The sequence below is a fragment of the Schistocerca gregaria genome, chromosome 3 (genome assembly GCF_023897955.1).
Source record: "Schistocerca gregaria isolate iqSchGreg1 chromosome 3, iqSchGreg1.2, whole genome shotgun sequence".
NCBI classification, from domain to species: Eukaryota; Metazoa; Arthropoda; class Insecta; order Orthoptera; family Acrididae; genus Schistocerca; species Schistocerca gregaria.
In genome coordinates, this window is record NC_064922.1 from 683663083 (window position 1) to 683684211 (window position 21129).

At 40.5% G+C, this 21129-nt stretch overlaps 1 protein-coding gene across 1 annotated transcript in view; it reads left to right on the forward strand.

The window, feature by feature from the left end:
* LOC126356044 (allantoinase) overlaps window positions 1–21129 on the forward strand; it is a 224317-nt gene that overhangs the window by 128681 nt on the left and 74507 nt on the right. Inside the window, exons 5-7 of the mRNA XM_050006723.1 lie at window positions 5825–5971; window positions 14596–14641; window positions 14735–14831. Coding sequence (XP_049862680.1) covers window positions 5825–5971; window positions 14596–14641; window positions 14735–14831 — 290 coding nt within the window. The remainder of the gene's footprint in view (window positions 1–5824; window positions 5972–14595; window positions 14642–14734; window positions 14832–21129) is intronic.

Genomic DNA, 21129 nt, shown 5'->3' on the forward strand with positions numbered 1-21129 from the left:
AGAGCCATTTGAACCATCTGAACACACTCTGTAAACGAGTTTCAGCAAATTATGTCTTAGTAGCACAACACAGATCTATGATGCGGTGTATATTCTAAATGTGTGATGTCGCCTTTTACAGTAACAAAGTTCACCAATGGAACTGTTTATCTTTCACTGAGCCGGATTCGCAATCACGTGCAGACTTTTGTCTTTATAAAAGACAGCAGGATGTTTTTGTGTTTCCAAGCCAATAAAGAGGAATTGTGCTTCACTCAATGTGCTTTACCAAACAAGGACTTGAAGAGCATATAGCATCGGAACCCCAAAGATGAATATCTGGTTCAGAACAGGTGTGAGCCAAACATCACAGAGGAAACGCTGACCCACTGGATAATTAGCTTATGTGCCGGTTTCACAAGCCCTGTGAGTGGGATGCTGCAGACTCTGTCACGTAATGATCTTTAGTAAGTGTCCATTACTATGCACCAGGAACAACATGCCTGCTGCAGTATCTCTTCAGGAATTTGAAGGAACATGGGAGGGTGGGGGGAGGGGGGTGGCGGTCAACGGTCTTCTGACTGGGTTGATCTGTTCCGCCTCAATTTCTTCTTCTCCTCCTGTGCCAACACCTGCATCTGTAGGTAGCATTAACATCCAGCAATGAAGATTACTTGTTGAGTGTATTCCAGTCTGTATTTAGCCGCGCGCGTTAGCACTTTTCTTCTAGGATTCCGCGAGACTTGCCGGCCCCGAATCGAATCCGCCTGGAGGATTAACAACGACGACTGCTGGTGTGGCAGCCAGGTTCGATGTGTTTTTTGGCGGTTTCTCACAACCGACTGGGTGAATGCTGGGTTGGTATCCACATTTCGTCTCAGTTACACGATACGCAAACATTTAAAGAAACGTTCACACACTATGCGTAGACAGTTGTAATACACAAAATGTAGTCCCAAAGACGGGTGGGGAAGGAGTGGAGGAGGAGATGGGCGACGGGGAGTTAATCCAATCATTCTGTATCACTAACATTCCCACATACGAGAATTAACATGCCGAACCGGCGCATAAACGAGATGAAGCTCAGGAACGAGAAGAATGTTTCAGTCTCTGCCTACCACTACAATTTCTGCATTCTATAGCTCCCTTTAGTACCACAGAAGCTATTCCCTGACGTTTCAACTCTTATCATTCTGTCCTTTCTTCTAGTCAGTGTTTCCCACATATTATTCTCCTTGTCGATTCTGCAGAGAATCTTATCTTACCAGCCGATTTAATTTTCATCATCCTCTTATACCATCCACCACATGTCAGATGAATATAATTCATTGCCATATCTCAAACGACTTTAAGATGTTCAGAGCGCTTAACTGGAATATTTATACAGGATATTCAGCTGCCGCTACCGATGTCGTTTTATGCACACGCAATATATCTGGCCTTCATTACCACGCGCTAGATTTTCATATTCTCTCGCTCGCTTACGCGCAAACTATTACTCCTACAGAAAAAAATGAACAGGGCCTTTTTGTACGAAATTTAATGTAGTTAAGTTTTATACTGGGATATGTTTTCGCTGAAGGCCACAGAGTTAATCAAGAAAAACGTATAAAAGTGACTTTCAAATGAATCTCCACCCCCACACTCACCCCTCACTTGTCAAGATTTCTATTTTGTTGTTCGTGACACTCCATCCTACCACTGCACGTAAACTTCCAACCACGCGAACTATTTCCTATATTAGACATTTTTGGTCTCTGTTGGTTGGACTATGACGCCTCCGGGAATAGTCGACTATATCGTAAACATTATCAGTTTAAATGTTCTCGTAAGAGTAATGAAAGAAAAAATGACTTTTGTAAACGCTATGCCAAAACTAATTTCGCTGACAGTTCGATCCAAACTTAACCCTGACAAGTACAATGTCGGAAGGCTGGACGAATACAACGATGTAATTGTTTATTTCATGCTGTTAAAGCTCACACAATTGTTAGGTAAAATTTACACAAACGTCAGTTCTCGTTTACAATTTGTAAGTGGTCGGCTAAGCCGGTGGCGTAATAACTCCAGTCACTTATAATTCACGCAGTGCCAAATTTTTATTCATTGGTAGGACGGAATGTCATCAACAACATAATAGAAATTCTGAGTGCTGAAGACTGACTGTGGGAGTGAAGTTGCATTCGATGGTCACTTTGTACATTTTTCTTGAATAACTCGAAAACTACAGCCTCTAGCGAAAACGTTTCCCAGTAAAAAGTTTAACGGCATTAAATTTCCTGCAAAACGGCAGGTTGCATAAAACCACATCGGAAGGTGCATCTGAGTCGCCCCGTATATCTTGACGAAATTGTTAGTGGTCACATCGGACGATGGCAATCAACTGCCGGAAACGGCCATGTGATCACTGTTGTTTTGAAGTGATCATGAAGCAAAAATCTGTCGATAAACTTCGACGAGTAAATCGATCGCATTCTTCTGTTTTGCAATACGTCAGTTTTCAAGTATTCACCTGAAACGAAAAAAAGCAAAATGTGTACAATGAATATCCTACTTATGACATGGAGAAGTGTGTTATTTGACAGCAACTGTTGCGGTGTTATCAACAATACAAAGAAATAACTATTCTGTAAAAATTCCACAGCGTTTATTACACAGCACTGAGTTTCACGGCTAGCAAGGAAACTCCGAGAAGAATTGTTCCATACACAGGATTTAGTTTTACAGACGTCTTAACGTCTTCACAACATTTTTTCCACAGTGGAAGACGTTACGTGTGGTTATTTTCATTATTGTCGTAGCCAGAAGCAAGAATATAAAAAAAACTTCCCTTCGTTTCGTTTTCCAACTTAGGGAGGGTATTCACGGGTACCTCTGAAATTTTATAAGACCACGCTAAAACTACCAGACGTACAGAAAACAGACATACCTCAGTAGATAGAGAATCTTTGATGTCGCTGAGCAACAGTCATATAATTTCAAAATGAACACACCACCATTTGACTGTATTATTGTTTATTTAATTACAACCCAGATTTCTGCCTTTTATGCCATTTTCAAGTAAGTTAATGACATAAACTCAATCACTGGAAAATGGCATAAAAGGCCGAAACCTGGGTCGTAATTAGACAAAAAATAATACAGTCAAATTACTTTGTGTTCATTCAAAAAATAGAGAATCTTTTCACAATTTGCAACTCACATTACAGATGTTCAATATATGCACCGTTTGTGACGCGGCAAACGTAACACGTGCGTGCTGTTCATTGACACGAATTGTCCGGAAGGGTGTGACAGCTGCCCGTTTTGCAAATCTGTTCGGTGGGTTCCCTATGAGCAGGCGCAAGCTATTTCTATGCTGCAATACAGAACATAGGGTTAACAATGAAGCGTCAAGACATCACAACGTACAGACGCAGTAAGTTATTATAAGAATTTTGAAAACCATTAACAGGCTTCCCTTTACTGTGAGACATTTGCACATGCCAATAACATGCAACAAACTCCCACTGGTTCTCTAATAATCTATCGTGGGGACAGTACACACTAAAAAGAAAGAATGATACATAAGTTTCTTCAGAAGCACTGAAACACCAGAATTAAAGTGGCGATTGTTTACTAAATCGAAACGTAGATTCGTATACTTTACCCAACGCATAAATGTCGTCACATTGATGGTATACGAGGGGTACTGTCAAATGCGGATCCGTGTGTAACAGATGTGTTATGCATCATATTCGATTACATAACTGCAGTGTGCGACGGCGCTCCTTTTGCGAGAATACCGGAGTGTTTCTTTCTTTTTGCCACCATTTACTAATGACCTGCCACCTTGTTACTAAGACAGGTATTGCTTCCACAATATGAAATTTTACATGTACGGAATGCGAAACTAAATTGATTCTTCCTATTATAATAAAGTTTAACAATACTGCAGCTTTAAATACTTGCAGGTTGGTTAATGACGTCACATTAGCACCAATTTTCACCACAATTCTGCCCAGCGCCACCGTGGACATGTCACACAAAAGAAGTCATGGTCGCCGCAGCCCCTCTTACCCATATTTCATCTTTTTTTTTTTTTTTTTTTCACTGGAGATCTGGACGGCTTAAGCCCAGCGTTGAAATCACGCATTTTTCTTGTGAGTGGCCGAAGAAAACATTCCGGCACACCGTCGTTCAGAATAGCAACGAAAAGGCCTTAGGGGGTGCCATGAAAGGCGTCAATGAAACCACCCCTTGATTCCCACACATTTCGTGGTCGAAAACGATAGTAAGCAGTGCGAAGAGCAACAGGACGACGGCATTTTTGACAACTGACACTTCTGAGACCCTCAAACGTTTCATTCCTTCTCTAAGGACATTGTGCGGCTGCACCCACATCAAACGTGATGTCACTCCTTTGGAGAGCAGCACGACCGCAATTTTTGCTCTCATGTACAGATTGGAACCACTGGCAACCGTTCAGAACAATTCTACGAAATTTGAACGTGATCCGCGGCAGGACCGCCCCAGTCTAGCAACACTCTGGGTACCCCCCACAGACCTTAGTCGAGCTCGTTACAAATGTACTTATCTAAAACTTCGACAGACGTTAAGCCTCATGGGTGGTGTAGCGACTGAAGGTTAGGCAACCCCTTCGACATCCTGAGGCGGCGTTTCGCTGACTTCAGGCGTTAGAGCAGCCAGAAGGTAGAATGTGGGTCAAAATGAGATTAACGATAACCTTAACGTCAAAATTGGAAACCACGCAGTAGACCAATGGAATGAGTCTCGGAAACAAAATAGCATTTGACAAGCGACGTGAGGAGGACATAAAAAGCAGACGACCTCAGACAAAGAGGGCACTCATGAACAAATAAAGGATACTATTATCAAACATTGGCTTAATGTGAGTAAGAAATTCTGAGAATATATGTTTGGTCTACATCATTGTGTTGAAGTGACGCATGAATTGTGGGAAAACTAGAAAAGAAGAGAACCGAAGCGTTTGACATGTGCCGCTTTATGAGAGTGTTGAAAATAAGGTGGGTTGATCATATAAGAAGAGGGGAAGTTCTGCAATAAATTGGGGGAATATGTGGTGAACGTTGAAAAGGAGAAGGGATATGGTGGTAGGATATCACCGTCGTAGAGGGTAAAAACTGACAGAGATTGGAATATATCGAACAAACACTTGAGTACGTTGGGTGTAAATGCTACTCCTGGATTAGGAGGTTGACAACACAGAAGAAGCGATAGTGGGCCGTAAAAAAAAAGGAAAAGAACAGTCAGAAGATACATGACCAAAAAACAGATCTCATATTGCAGCGTAGTTAGCCTTGTTCGACCACGTACAGGCCAAAATTGAACGACATTGTGTCAAATTAAACAGGTGACGAGGGCGTCATACATAGCTGAGGCTGAGGCTTTGAAGTAGGACAAATTAAGGATACTATTGTCAAACATTGGCTTAATATGAGTCCTACTTCAAAGCATTCGGAAGTTCACTCTGATAAATGAGGTCCATCTGGCCTCTATGTGGAATTACTTTGTAAACTCCACCAGGAGCTTCACTCAGAACGAATGAGAAAAGCGATTGGAAAATTGTGGATAAAACCCCATAGCTTTACGAAACCTTTGTATCTCGTCGCTATTCGAAGCAGAGGGTACTCACTACCTACGCAGACAGGAGAGCTCAGTCTTGTGAAGAAACCTTTGCTGGTATTTACAGTGGTTGTTCACTTTTCCCCTTCCCAGTTTCCTGTTTTCTCGATTGCACTTAACCTCTGGGTACTAGGGCAGAGACCAGTAGCGTTGTGCCTTGTCTCCAACCGCACAGCTAAGGGGGCGTCTGCATGCGCAGGGCGAGCTGCGCGCCATGGTGGACGCCGGAGTGGTGGGGTTCAAGTGCTTCCTGTGTCCCAGCGGCGAGGAGAGCTTCCCGAACGTCGACTGGGCGCGCGTCGAGTCCGCGATGCAGGAGCTGCAAGGCACTGACGCCGTGTTCGCGGTGAGTACCGAGGCCTCGACACCTAAGTGGGGCAGCCACAGCTAAAACGGCTGTAGACGACTGATCGATAATTCATATAGTGAACGGCTTTTTTTTTAATACAGGTGATAAAACTATTAAAATTTAAAACTGAATGAAAAGTCGAAAAGTCCGCTGCAGCTGTATTTACCAGGGTTGTCCAGAAAGTTAAGTTCCGATCGGTCGCTAAATGGAAACAACAGTGAAAATCAGAAGCATTTTATTTGCAGGAGTTAGCTACTCTTTCCAGATACTTCTCTACATAGTCGCTGCTCCGACTTAGACATTTGTCGGAGCGTATGCCAAATTGCCAACACCATCATCACAGAAGGCAGCCGCCTGTGCTTTCCGATAATTCTCTACGCTTGTCTAAGCGTGTAGCCTGCACCCAAGTGTTGTCTTCGTATCCAGCATTGCATGTGAACAGAGATGATACTCAGGACGAACCAATTAGGGCTATGTTGTAGGTGATCGAACACTTCCCATCGAAAAGGCTGCATGAGCATTCTCACTGCCCCTGCAGAGTGCGGCTGAGAACTGCCGTGAAGAGGGAAGTGCGAGGCAGTTGTGTCGGGTGGGCTGCACACATTAAGGCGAAGCCTCTCAGCGGGCCCTCCTACTTGACGGCAGACATTGTTGTTCTAAGCACCTTTACTCGTTCACACTGCGCTCACAACTGAAAAGAGCGTCTTGATGCGATCAACCGATCATACTAGAGACACTACCCAACACGTATGTGCAAAGCTTCATCGGGTTTTCACTGTGGTGTCCATTTCACGACCAATCGAACTTACTTTCTGGACAACCCTCGTATTCAAATCAATTATAGACCTACACAACCGGTTTCTCAACTTTTAAGCTGGATCTTACAGTGTATATAATGCTATCTCGTATGTTGTGGAGAGTAGTTACAGAATGCCGCAGAGTAACCGTTGGCGCAGCTAGGCGAAGTTCTCAGTCCTCATACCGTCTCAGTACCCGGCCAGAGGCCACAGCACACGCTTCTACAATACACAGGGCTCTCGTAGCTTATAGATTGGATTGTTTGGGGGGGGAAGAGACCAAACAGCGAGGTCATCGGTCTCACTGGATGAGGGAAGGATGGGGAAGGAAGTCGGCCGTGCCCTTTCAAAGGAACCATCCCAGCATTTGCCTGGAGCGATTTAGGGAAATCACGGAAAACCTAAATCAGGATGGCCGGACGCGGAATTGAACCGTCGTCCTCCCGAATGCGAGTCCGGTGTGCTACCACTGCGCCACCTCGCTCGATTCGTAGCTTATGATGTCAGCTGCTGTGGTGCTGATAAACACACATGAGCGTGTCGGATTTTGGGCCCAGTACTTCCCTGGATAACATCTATCAGTGGCATTGTCTGTTTCTTGACAGAGACCGACATCAACATACGAGGGTCGGTCAAAAAGTAATGCCTCCCATTTTTTTTCTACTTAAAAAAATTAAGTTAAGTGAAAAATTTGAATTTGGCGCCATTCCTCAAACCTTCTTCTGCAATCCACTGCAGTAGTAACTTTCTGTGTCAACAGGTGGCAGCACAGCAGAAGTTTGTAAGATGGCCGACATCGATGTTCGTTTGAGACAGCGTTGTGTGATTGAATTCTTGAATGCAGAAGGTGAAACGCCCATACGCATTCATGAAAGACTGAAGAAGGTGTATGGTGTTGTGACAGTGGATGTCAGCACTGTTAGACGATGGGTTCGTCGTTGTAAGGAAGCTGAAGGGCAAACACCGTTGACTGACGAACAGCGGAGCGGCAGGCCGGTGAGTGCAGTGACTCCACACAACATTCAGCAAGTTGATGACATCATTCGTGGTGACCGTCGGGTGACTGCAGATGAAGTGTGTCGCATTATTTCTCTTAGTAAAGGCAGTGTGATCACGATTATTAAACAATTGGGGTACTCAAAAGTTTGTGCACGGTGGGTTCCAAGAATGTTAACCGATCAGAATAAAGAGGCAAGGAAAACAATAGCCTCCCAACACTTGCAGCGCTTCCGTTTGGAGGGAGATGAGTTTCTGAAAAAAATTGTGACCAGGGACGAAACATGGGTGCATTTTTTTGAACCCGAATCAAAGAGGCAGTCAATGGAGTGGCGTCACACAAGCTCGCCGAGGAAGAAAAAATTCAAAACTGTGCGATCGGCAGGGAAAGTTATGGCAACAGTTTTCTGGGATACAGAGGGTGTGATTCTGGTTGATTTTTTGGAGCAGGGATGCACAATAAATTCTGTTCAATACGTCACAACCCTCAAAAAACTTAAAGCACGTCTTCAGCAAGTTCGCCCAACAAAATCAATGGCAGATGTTCTTCTTTTGCATGACAATGCAAGACCACACACCAGTCGTCACACCTCTGACGAGATTGTCAAAATTGAATGGGAAGTTTTGCCTCATCCCCCATACAGCCCTGACCTGGCACCATCAGACTTCCATCTGTTCGGGCCACTAAAAGAAGCTCATCGTGGGATTCATTTTGAAGATGAGGAGGCCGTCAAAACATCCGTGCGTCAATGGCTTAGGAAGCAGAGCTGTGATTTTTACCGTGCTGGGATACATGCCCTTGTTCAAAGATGGACCAAAACTGTAGAGATGGGCGGAGATTACATTGAAAAATGACAAAATGATCCTCAATGTTGTGGTTTTCAACCTATGTAATTGCATTTAAATTTCCTGACAATTAAACGTAGAAAAAAATAGGAGGCATTACGTTTTGACTGACCCTCGTATTTTTATCAGTAAAATGATGACAGTTTGTGATTTTAGCGCTGACATGTCATTCATCATAGATGATTGTTTGTAATCAGTGGGGATGGCTGAGAAGATGCAACTCAAAAGTTGCAAAACCGGTTGTGTGAGTCTATAATTGATTTGAATAAATACAGCTGCAGTTGCTATTAGACTTTTCAGTCAGTTTTGTATTTTGATAATTTTAACGCCTGTATTAAAAAAGCTGTTTACTTTACGAATTATCAATCAGTCATGTCTCCACGGTAACCCACTATGTTCCTACGATCACGTGTTTCTCGTTCCTCATCAGACAAAATATTAGTCACTACCTTAAACGAAGATGATGATGACGTTTGTTTTGTGGGGCGCTCAACTGCGCTGTTATCAGCGCCCGTACAAATTCCCAACCTTTGCTCAGTCCATTATCACCACTTTCAAGAATGATGATGAAAAGATGAGGACAACACAAACACCCAGTCATCTCGAGGCAGGTGAAAATCCCTGCTTAACCGAATACATTTGGCCGCTTGAGCATTGTATATAGTGTAGAGCGGGTACCAGGCTATCACGTGACCCTTCAAAGCTGACATAAACAGGCAGTGAAACAGTGTGATGTGCCAGTTTGTTGTGTGCCATCTCCCTCTCTCTCTCTCTCTCTCTCTCTCTCTCTCTCTCTCTTCTCAGCCACCACAGGTCCTGTAGACCACGCGCCGCATCAACGATCTGCTTCCACCGCCTTATATCTCTCGCAGCCTCTCTCCACCCTGTGCAAATTCCTAACGCTGCATTGTCCTTCTCTGTCATGTTTCCACCTTGTACGGGGTCGGCTCAATGGTCTTGTTGCCTGGAAAGTCCCTTCAAATGCTTTCTTGGTGATTCTGTTGTTTTCCATTCTAGCCACATATCCAGCCCATAGCAGTCTCCTACGTTTTAATTTCTGGATGACAGTGGGTTACTTCATAAACTGATAAATTTCATTGTTCTTTCGAATTCTCCATACACCACTCTCCAACACAGGTCCCCAGATTTTTCTCATTACTTTTCTTTCGAAAACAGCAAAACGGGCTGACCTGGTGCCGTGACAGAGAGGAGCTATTATTTTTGGACATGCCCATTATCACCTTGCTGACGTACAGTCATGTGATTCAAAGTTGGAGGCGTGGAAGCTGGACCCTGTATCTGACGTAAGTCAATTATTCACCCTCCAGAATAATGAATTATGAATTAAATAACTCTTAAATGAGACAAGACTCACAATTAATTCGTTTTTTTTTTCGTTGAAGAATTCATTTGACAGGCAATGATAAGTTGTACTTTCATTGTCTTGACGTTAGTAGAAAAGGCAGATAGGACTGCTGGAGGGAATGTTTTGAACCTTTGGTCAGAGTTGAAAGCAAGCTGATCATTGAATCTGAATGCAACTCTCCAAAGTGAAGCCTGAAGTTGTGAAATTCTACAAAATGGCTGCAATTCCTTACACATCGTCTCGCAGCTGTGGCTCAATCTGACCATAAAAAATTGTAGGTGGGGGCTGAAGTGGCTCCAGAACCAGTCATTGCTGGCGCGCCAACGACCCTCGCCAACAGCTAAGCGCAGATCAGCCCGAAATCTCTCTATGTCCCTCGATACATCTGTTGGACTCTGGCAGCCAAGACCCTCAGAAATGACGACGGCTCTCTATGAAGAAGTTGTGAGAAGAACTCTTGACACTGAAAAAAGGCATCTCACTCTCGTTCCATCTTTTTCTTTCCAAGAGATGGGACATTAGTACAGTCTACATTCTCTGTCTAAGCTCTAGTTTATTCATATCAGCCAATCTTGGCAACTCGTATGTTGCGTAAACATTTGGTTTTCGTGAAGTCAACATTCAATGGCATCTCATGCCTTCCAAATGTCCAAAAACTGTGGGATCCCACCCCATTTTCTAGATACCATACTAGATACTTTCTAGATACATTCTAGATACATACTAGATACATTCTAGATACTTTTCAGAGAAAATACGGCTTTCTACGTTTTGTGCATAATAGTGTCTTCTTGGATTTCACTAAAAAAAAGTTCCTTCTCAATCACTTTTGGGTCGCAAAAATGGTCGCGGCTCAATGACTTGTGCCTTAGGAAATGTTACCTGTGTTTGCCTGCAGTGCCTCAGGTGTTTAGCAGCAGCACTGCAAAAGACTGTCCAGCAGCCTTCAAACCACTGACTTGCGTGCCTCCCGGCACTCCCTTCTGAGAACTTCTCCAAGACTGGTAACCTAGGTGACTCCACAGTGCTGTTGCCTAATTCCAATCTGCCTTTGGTGTCCTCTCATTTATTTAGGACTTGCAAATTTGAATAAAAGAGTAAATGAAGAGTAAACTGCATTACTCAGTTACTGACAGTCGCTAGTACTGTTATATTATCACGTCTTTCAGTGTCAGTTAATTATTCCATTCAAACGGGTCTTTGCATTATGATTTTACGTTAGTTAAGGGACTGTTTCCGAAAAACAGTCACGTAAGAACCGTAAATGTTTTTTTTTGTGTTGCAACGTAGACTGACAAACATGCCTGCAAGGAATGGTGAACCAACTACAGCCAAGCAATATGACATAAGAACAGTAGTTGTAGAATGGCTCCAACCTACGGCGAATGAGTGTAGCACCTTATCAATGAAAATAGCTTACAAACTCGACAGGAATGCTGCTGTCAGCGAATGCAGGTACATCTCAGCCAGTTTCCTACGGAACAAAGTGAAGAGAGCTAGAGCTACTTGCAAGGAACATTTTGAGTCCAATACCTCCCGAAGGGCCATTCCTCATAATGGCACATAATTCTGCACATCCTCAATGGGACAGACTACAGAAACTGGATAGTGGCTGACTAAAGATTCATAGTGTGATCCGATGACCCTTAATTTTGTCTCTTTTCATATAGTGAAATATTTCGATGTTTTGCAGATGTTTCGTTAAATGACTTGGGTTCAGCTATTCAGGTTAATGCGAACATTCTCAGTGAACAAATGTGTTACCCTTTTTTGTAAATTTTCACGATGTGTAAACTGTGGACAATCCCACCTTCCAAGATGGCAAATGCCATGTTCACAGGGCTGCAAGCAGATATTCCCGGATTGATGGACACTCAGGTACCCTGACGTACCTTGAGTGGTCCACTAAATCACGCGACCATAATGCCATAGAAAATGTCTGGAACTATTACGAACAGTAGGTGGAACACAGCAGTCAACAATCCCACAGTTTACTCCCTCTACGGGAGCCAAACATTAATAAGTGGCTTCAGCTAGATATGGCGTACCTGAAGAAACTTGTGAAGTCCATTCCTAGCTGAACTTAGGTCATTACAAAAGATATAGGCGATGTTACACGGTGTTACCGTCATGTCTCCTGTGTGCTGACTAATTTTTTGCCGAATATGATTATTTTAATTTGGATTTGAGAAATGTGTTATCTATGCGCTCAACATGAATCTCAAATGCATGCACAGATGGAGAGAATGGCATCATAAAATCAGTGTTCAAAAATGTGTGGTTCATTTGTTGCAGGCTAAGAGGCTTACCCAAAGGAAGTTGTTCTATTCTGTGTACTGGGCAATCGGTTTATTCCTGAACTGAAAGAGTACTCTATTGCATTGATTTTGACTGCACTCAAACGACGTGTTGACCTCACCAACTGTATCAGTCAACGACATTCTGACAATCCTAACAGCTAACCCCGCTAAATAGTCTGGAAGATAGTCAAGTTTAGTTGGATGCAAGCTCTCAACCGATGCACAACCTCAACTCAGAGACTCGCGGTATTGAACTTCATTCTCATAGAGCACCAAAAAAAATGAAATGGAAAGTAAAGAAACGGTTTTTCATTCACACAGGCCGTTAAAAAAACGGAACAGAGCGGAATGGATGGGCATTTCATGCGTGCAGAACGTCAAAACATGGAGCACTATACAACGGCTTCGAATTTCAATCATGCAGACCATTAAAAATGGAATGGAATGGCAGCCCCTGTAGTTGTCACTTCCAGTACCTGTGCGCTGATAACCTTGTTGTTGTGCGCCCTAAAACACTAATCATCATCATCATCCAGTACCTGACACCCCCATTAACTGATACACACAGTCAGCTACTGGTGTTTTTATGAGACAATTTGATACAATTCTGCTGTAAAATATTGATGTGCAGAGCAGTTTGCTGCAAATTTGTTGTAATGTGGTGATGTATGGGGCAGTTTGATACAATTCTGCTATATCATGGCGATAAATACGTCAGCTTGTTACACTTTTGCCATAACATGCAGCATTTGGTTACATTTTTTATTTAACATTGGGTAACTTGTTAGAATTTTGCTATAAAATGGTGCTGTATTGGGTGAAGTATCATGTGGTCTCTACTGAGCAATAGCAGAATATGCCAAGTGTTTTGTACTCCAAGATAAATTTAATACCTTAACATTGGGTCATTGTAGTATTTGGTGGGTTTTGATATTGGTTTTAGAGAGGAATGTTTCACAAATTTATATGCAGGAATAACACTCCATACTTTGGTAATCATCATTGGCAAGTGTACTTTAGAATGTGTGTGAAATTAGCAGTAGTGAAAATGTGTGGCTTCTAATGTTATAGAAATTTTTTTGTGTATTGTGATATAGAATAATTTTTTATGTATTTTGATACATTTATTGGGTAGTACAGTTGAGCAATTAATCTACAATTTATTTCAGTTGGGCCAGTAAGCAAGAACGTGTATTTTGATCAACAATACAAACAATTTTTATCTGGAAATATTTAATTTTAGGGTTCTTTGTGCTTGCAAAGTATGCTAAAGATTCCAAACTTTGGTTGTGTTTTATCAGAAGTGCCAATATGCACTTCTTTTAATCTCACAGAGTAATTAAGTTGTGACAGTAGTGCAATGTGCTTTCTGTGATCAAAATTTCGCATATTTTGAGAAACAAAAAGTTATTTTGAGGAAAAGTTCAGATTTTTGTTCACAATTAGATATCTATAATTGTACTTCTTTACCATATCATGACAAGCATTCTGTGTGATGTAGAAGTAATGCAAGCTACACATTTAATGTAATTTTTTTGATAAATAAAACTTGTTAGGATATTTTTGAAAAAAGCAAAAAATTCATATCATTAAGATACTTTTGATTATAACTCATTTGTGACTCCGGGGCTACATTGTGGCTGGATTTTTCATATTAATGGTCATAAAAATACTATTCTGTGACTAGTTGTTTCGTTTCAATAGCAGGTAAAATTCTAGTCTTATTGGAGCAGTGGGGAGTAATGAAGAGGCAGAGGAGGCATGACAAATTCATGGAAAGGGGATTTGGCATGTCATGTAATGATGATTGTGTCATAGATAAGGAGAGCAGCATAATTGCTGCATATAGACAACTAGTGTCGGTCAAGGAGATTTGTCGCATGTGAAGTTTCCTTGAATTGCCATTCCATTGCTATTCATACACCTATCAAATATCTGGATGAATGCTTTTCAAATGCTATATTCATCTGAACTGCCATTTCTTGGACATTATGCTAACACTATGTACTAAGCACTGGTGTTAACTAATTATGATTGTTACATTATAACAAATTTTATATTGTATTGTAATTATTATCAAAATATAGATATATATGTTAAATGTGATGGAAATGAGAAGTTATTTCTGGGATAAGGGAAGGGTGAGACAATAATGAACTAGTATTCCTCCCTCCTCTCAGAACCATATCCTTGATCCACGCCTATTCTCTCACCCCCATATTATTCAGTCAACTACTTCAAAATACACTACAGCACTTGCCTGCCACTAATCTGCACTGTAGAAGTAAAAATTAGCACAAAGTTATTGTTTTTCAGTTCCATGCAGAATGTGTGCTGCCAAAAGAAGACGAAAACGGTCCTGGTAAGTTTTACATACAATATGAAAAACTTTAATGAAATTTTCTTTTTTCATTACTTACAAAAACTGATTAGTGATGATATATCATGAATTTAGGGCTTCCAACTGAGTATAAGACATACCTCCGAACGAGACCTCCTGAAATGGAAGTTAGAGCTATACAGAAAATTATCGAGCTCTGTGACAAATACAAGTAAGTCTCCACTATGGTACTCTTAGAGGAATAAACAGTCATTCTGTAGCGTTGTTATTTAGTTTCTATACATAACTGACCTGGCTGTGGCTTATCATGTACATTAACTGAAAACCTGAATATATCCATTGGAAAAGATTTCCAATTCTTTATCAACAATGTTGATGTCAAATAAATCAGTCTTACTACAGCAGTTTCATACCATCATTCAAATGTGAAGTACATATAATTTTTATGAGCTTTTTATTGTCATTTGAAGACTCATCTCCAGGTATTGCTAAATTTCAAACAGACAAAACTTGTAGTTAAAGGCTTTGGAGTCACCCCAAAATATGTATTTCAATATCTCTCTTAACACTGTTTTACAGAATTTAAATTATGGGATATATTTCAAATATTTACTGCAAGATTTAAACAATGACTGTCAAAATTGTTGGAGCTGTTAATATGGCATGATATTTTCCGAAAGGTAGTGGGTAGTATTAATGGTGTGCCTTGAAATTCTAGTTAGCTCCATGTTGCTGAGGTTGGAGGTGTGGCTTCCATAGAGTACAGCCTTTATGGACCTCCCAAAGGTTCATTTCAGTCAGCCTAAGGATTTTCTACCAATCTCCACGTGACTTGGACATTCTGCTGTTTGCAGGAAAAGGGAATCAACAGAGTGGTCGAATCTCCACTATTGAAAATCTGTGTGCATCACTATAATGATTTGGAACATCATTAATCAAAGTTAAATATAAATATTCTGATAGCGTTCAAGATAATTTTTGCTTCTGTCATTCATAATTCTACTTGTTGTCAGAAAGTCACAAAAGTCATTTGTTAGCACTTTGCTGAATATGCTAAAAAACAAAATTAATGACACATGATTATAAAAGTTACTGACCCTGTGAATTTTCCAGGACTACAAATGAAACAACTAGATTTTTCTAGGCAAGCCAGGAAACAATCACTTTGTCAAACTGTATCCCAGTCTGTAAGGGTAGGACTTAAAAGTGATGGGTGAATAATACACTCTAGTATCATCAGCATCTAGTATCAAATAATAACTGATGTAGTGCAGAGTATGAGTCAATGCAATGGCTGGTCATGGAAAGGAACACACAGGCTAGTGGACTAAACTAAGACAGAACATCCAACTGACAGGGTCATATGACCTGCCGGCTGGAGATCCTATCTGCTAACTGCAACACTGCTGACTGTAGGTATATTGATAATGTGATATCATTCATCAGTGGGATTACAAGAGACATGGTAAAAGATGGAGACAGGTAACTGTTTTGTTGTTGTTGTGGTCTTCAGTCCCAGGGCTGGTTTGATGCAGCTCTCCATGCTACTCTATCCTGTGCAAGCTTCTTCATCTCCGAGCAACTACTGCAACCTACATCCTTTTAAATCTGCTTAGTGTATTCATCACTTCATCTCCCTCTACGATTTTGACCCTCCACACTTCCCTCCAACACTAAATTGATGATCCCTTGATGCCACAGAATGTGTTCTACCAACTAACCCCTTCTTCTAGTCAAGTTGTGCCACAAATTTCTCTTATTCCCAATTCTGTTCAGTACCCTCTCATTAGTTATATGATCTGTGTATCTAATCTTTGGAATTCTTCTGTAGCAACACATTTAAAAAGCTTCTATTCTCTTCTTGTCTAAACAATTTATTGTCCATGTTTCACTTCCATACATGGCTACACTCCAACAAATACTTCCAGAAAAGTCTTCCTGGCACTTAAATCTAACAAATTTCTCTTCTTCAGAAACACTTCCCTGCCATAGCGTCTACAGTCAGTCTCTACTTCAACTATCATTAGTTATTTTGTTCCCCCAACAGCAAAACTCATCTACTACTTTAAGTGTCTCATTTCCTAATCTAACTCTCTCACCATCACCTGATTTAATTTTACTACATTCCATTATCCTGCTTTTTTTAATGTTCATCTTATATCCTCCATTTACGAGACTGTCCATTCTGTTCAATTGCTCTTCCAAGCCCTTTGCTGCTTCAGACAGAATAACAATGTCTTTGGCAAATCCCAAAGTGTTTATTTCTTCTCCATGGATTTAATTCCTACTCTAAATTTTTCTTTTTTTCCTTTACTGCTTGCTTAATATAGAGACTGAACAGCATTAGGGATAGGCTACAATCCCGTCTCACTCCCTACTCAAACACTATTTCCCTTTCGTGCCCCTTGTTCCTTATAACTGCCATTTGGCTTTTGTGCAAATTGTAAATAGCCTTTGGTCCCTGTATTTCATCCCTGCCACCTTTAGAATTTGAAAGAGAATATTCCAGTCAACAATGTCAAAAGCTTTCTCTAAGTCTACAAATGATACAAATGTAGGTTTGCCTTTCCTTAATCTATCTTCTAAGATAAGTCGTAGGGTCAGTGTTGGCTCGCATTTTCTAACATTTCTATGGAATCGAAACTAATCTTCCCTGAGGCTGGCTTCTACCAGTTTTTCCATTTGTCTGTAATGAATTCATGTAAGTATTTTGCAGCCATGACTTATTAAACGGATAGTTTGGTAATTTTCATACCTGTCTGCTTTCTTTGAGATTGGAATCACTATATTCTTCTTAAAGTCTAAGGGTATTTCATCTTTCTCTACCAGATGGTACAACTTCGTCATGGCTGGCTCTACCAAGGCTATCAGAAGCTCTAATGGAATGTTGTCTACTCCCAGGGCCTGGTTTCAACTTACATCTTTAAGTGCTCTGTCAAATTCTTCACACAGTTTCATATCTTCCATTTAATCTTCATCCACATCCTCTTTCATTTCCATAATATTGTGCTCATGTACATCACTCTTGCACGGACCCTCTATATACTCCTTCCACCGTTCTGCTTTCCCTTCTTTGCTTAGGACTGGCTTTCTATTTGAGCTCTTGATATTGATACAGGTGGTTCTCTTCTCTCCAAAGGTCTTCTTAATTTTCCTGTACGTGGTATCTATCTTAACCTTTGTGATATATGCCTCTACATTTGTCTTCTAGCTGTCCCTGCTTAGCCTTTTTGCGCTTCCTGGTGATCTCTCATTTTTGAGACGTTTATATTCCTTTTTGCCTGCTTCATTTACTGCATTTTTATATTCTCTCCTTTCATCAATTAAATTCAATATCTCTTCTGTTACCCAAGAATTTCTACTAGAACTCATCTTTTTACCTACTTGATCCTCTGCTGCCTTCACTATTTCATCTTTCAGAGCTACCCATTCTCCTTCTGTTGTGTTTCTTTCCCCTGTTCTTGTCAGCTGTTCACTATGCTCTCTCTGAAACTCTTGGTTCTTTCAGTTTATCCAGGTCTCATCTCCTTAAATTCCTAACTTTTTGCAGTTTCTTCAGTTTTAATCTACAGTTCTTACCAATAAATTGTGGTCACAGTCCACATCTACTGCTGGAAAAGTCTTAGAATTTAAAACTTGGTGCCAAAATCTCTGTCTTACCATTATATAATCTATCTGAAACCTTCCAGTGTCTCCCAGCCTCTTTCACATATACAGCCAGTGACCTCCCCTTCTCTCCGTGCTCCATTTCTTTCGCTGATCTTTCATCTTCTTTCATCCTTCTTCGTACCGCTGCTATATCTCAGGGTTTTCAATGGAGAAATATAGTGAGAAGGGGGCATATGTGTGTGGTGGTTTACAATGCCATAGTGCTCTAAGGGAGCATCACTCTGGTTTGAGAAGACTGATGACTGAAGTACGAACATTTCTCAAAAGAAAAATAGGTATGTGCTCTCTTTTCTTTTAAAACTATAAATAGTAACATAGCTAGTATTATCTATCATTCTACTAAACTGAATGATGAAGTTTCAACTTGAAAGAAGTTTATTAATACCAATTAGCTGAAACAAAAATAATAAAAACCTTTCATCCAATCAAGAAGTCACTCACAGTTAGAGCAATTTGTTTCTGATGTGTGTGTAGTGGTCATTGATACTTAAAAGATCATTTCACTAATTCTGTCACTGTCCATTTATGAGTTCCTAAGCAACATATCAATGATCTGTCTATGCAATGATTAATATTTGTAGTATCCCAACAGTAAATCGATTCTTGCTTGCTTTAAGCATCAAGACAATTACTATGCTGCTCATATAAATATTTGGTAGTTATTATCAAGCTAATGTCCATAGATTGCAGTTAATGTTACTGAATCCTCCATGCAATGATAATGCCTGATATTCAGCCACGTATCTTAAACTCCACACTGATATTTGAGAATTTGCGCACGATTTGTTTCCACCAAAGTCAGGCCGTGGTTCCCTAGAATAATTTTTAAATCAACTCTGGGTTATAAATTAACAATTATATGCCCATTCATGAAAGTTACAGCAGATCTGCACTTGGACACTGCTTGATCATGCACTCAAGCAACAAGGAAGTTTTTGATCTCACAAAGAGAAAACATATCAGGCATAATGCAACAAAGTGATTTGCTATGTCAAAACATATTTATATCTATCTCATTAAAACTCATTACCTATTAAATTTTGTACATAATGAAATTCTTTACTTTGAAAATAATCAATAAAATTTAGAAATTAATTACATGTATAAAAACATATCAATTGATATGATGTCATGGGTCACTACTTGTTTCAACTCCACTACACTCACATGACGCAAAGTAGATCCAACTATATTGGACATACTCATGTAATGCTACAAGCCTTCTCTCATGATTCTTAAACCAAGTGTTAGCTATGATTAAGTCATGCTCTGAACAAAATTCTACCAGTCAGCTTCCTCTTTCATTCCTTATCCCCAATCCATATTCACCTGCTACTTTTCCTTCTCTTCCTTTTCATACTATTCCTTCAATACCCCATGACTATTAAATTTTTGTCTCCCTTAACTACCTGAATAATTTCTTTTATCACATCATACATTTCTTCAATCTCTTCATCATCTGCAGAGCTAATTAGCATGGAAACTTGTTTTACTGTGGTAGGCGTGGGTTTAATGTCTATCTTGGCTACAATAATGGGTTCACTATGCTGTTTATAGCAGGTTATCTACACTCTTGTTCCTCTATTCATTATCAAACCTACTCCTGTATTATCCTTATTTGATTTTATATTCACCTGATAACTCTTATTCCTCCTGTCACTCAACTTCACTAATTCCCACTATATCTAACTTTAGCCTATCCATTTCCCTTTTTTAAATTTTCTCACCTACTTGCCTGATTAAGCAGTCTGACATTCCACGCCCTGATCTGTAGAATGCGTTTTCTTTCTCCTGATAACAACATCGTCCTGAGCAGTCTCCACCTGGAGATCAGATTTGGGAACTATTTTACCTCCAGAATATGTCACCCAAGAGGACAACATCATCTTTTAACCATACGGTAAAGCTGCACACCCTCAGGAAAAATTATGGCTGCAGTTTCCCCTTGCTCTCAACCATTCACAGTACCAGCACAGCAAAGCCGTTTGGTTAATGTTACAAGGCCAGATCAGTCAGTCATCCAGACTGTTGCCCCTGCAAATAGTCTTCAGGAACCATGCATTTTTCTGGCCTCTCAACAGATACCCATCTGTTGTGGCTGCACCTACCGGTATGGCTATCTGTATCAGTATCACTGAGGTATGCAAGCCTCCCCACAATGACAAGGTCCATGGTTCTTGGATGTGGGGAGGGGAGGGGGGGGGGGGGGGGAAGGAAGGTAACTGTCTAGTGTATTCATAAAATGAATGTTTTGTTAGCGATATTATGTTCTTTTGTTGGCCTACGATTTAATTCCGTTTATAATTATAATACAAGCCACTTACAGAACAATCAAGGTTTTCTGTGAAGAGATCAACATAGTGGTACTGTGGTGCTGTGGTGTGATTTTCTGATGTGTATGCTACATTTATTTTTGTGTATTATTTAGTAATAGTTACATCTCATCAGCTGTCCAATCACTTGCAATGATCTGAAGAAAATGATAATAATAGAGTGAAATAAAGAGAAAGAAGACCATTAATGCAACATTAAATGCAAGATTTGGGAGTACAAAAAATGTGGAATCATTAATGCAGTCATGTGTATTAAGTTCCAATAAATAAACTAACTAAATAAGTACTGTACAGGCTATTAACTTGAAGCTGAGTGAATGATATTTGAGATACTGTCATGTATTTGCAGCACTGAGAGCTCTTAAACAGTGTTGAGGCAAGCAACACGATGCCAGAAAGTTTAACAGCTATTAATTCTTTTATCTGTCATAAGAACCTCTTGTGCTTAGTACTTAGGTGTTTCTACTTGTAAACTAGCTGTCAGAATTCAAGAAAACTTGTGGTAAG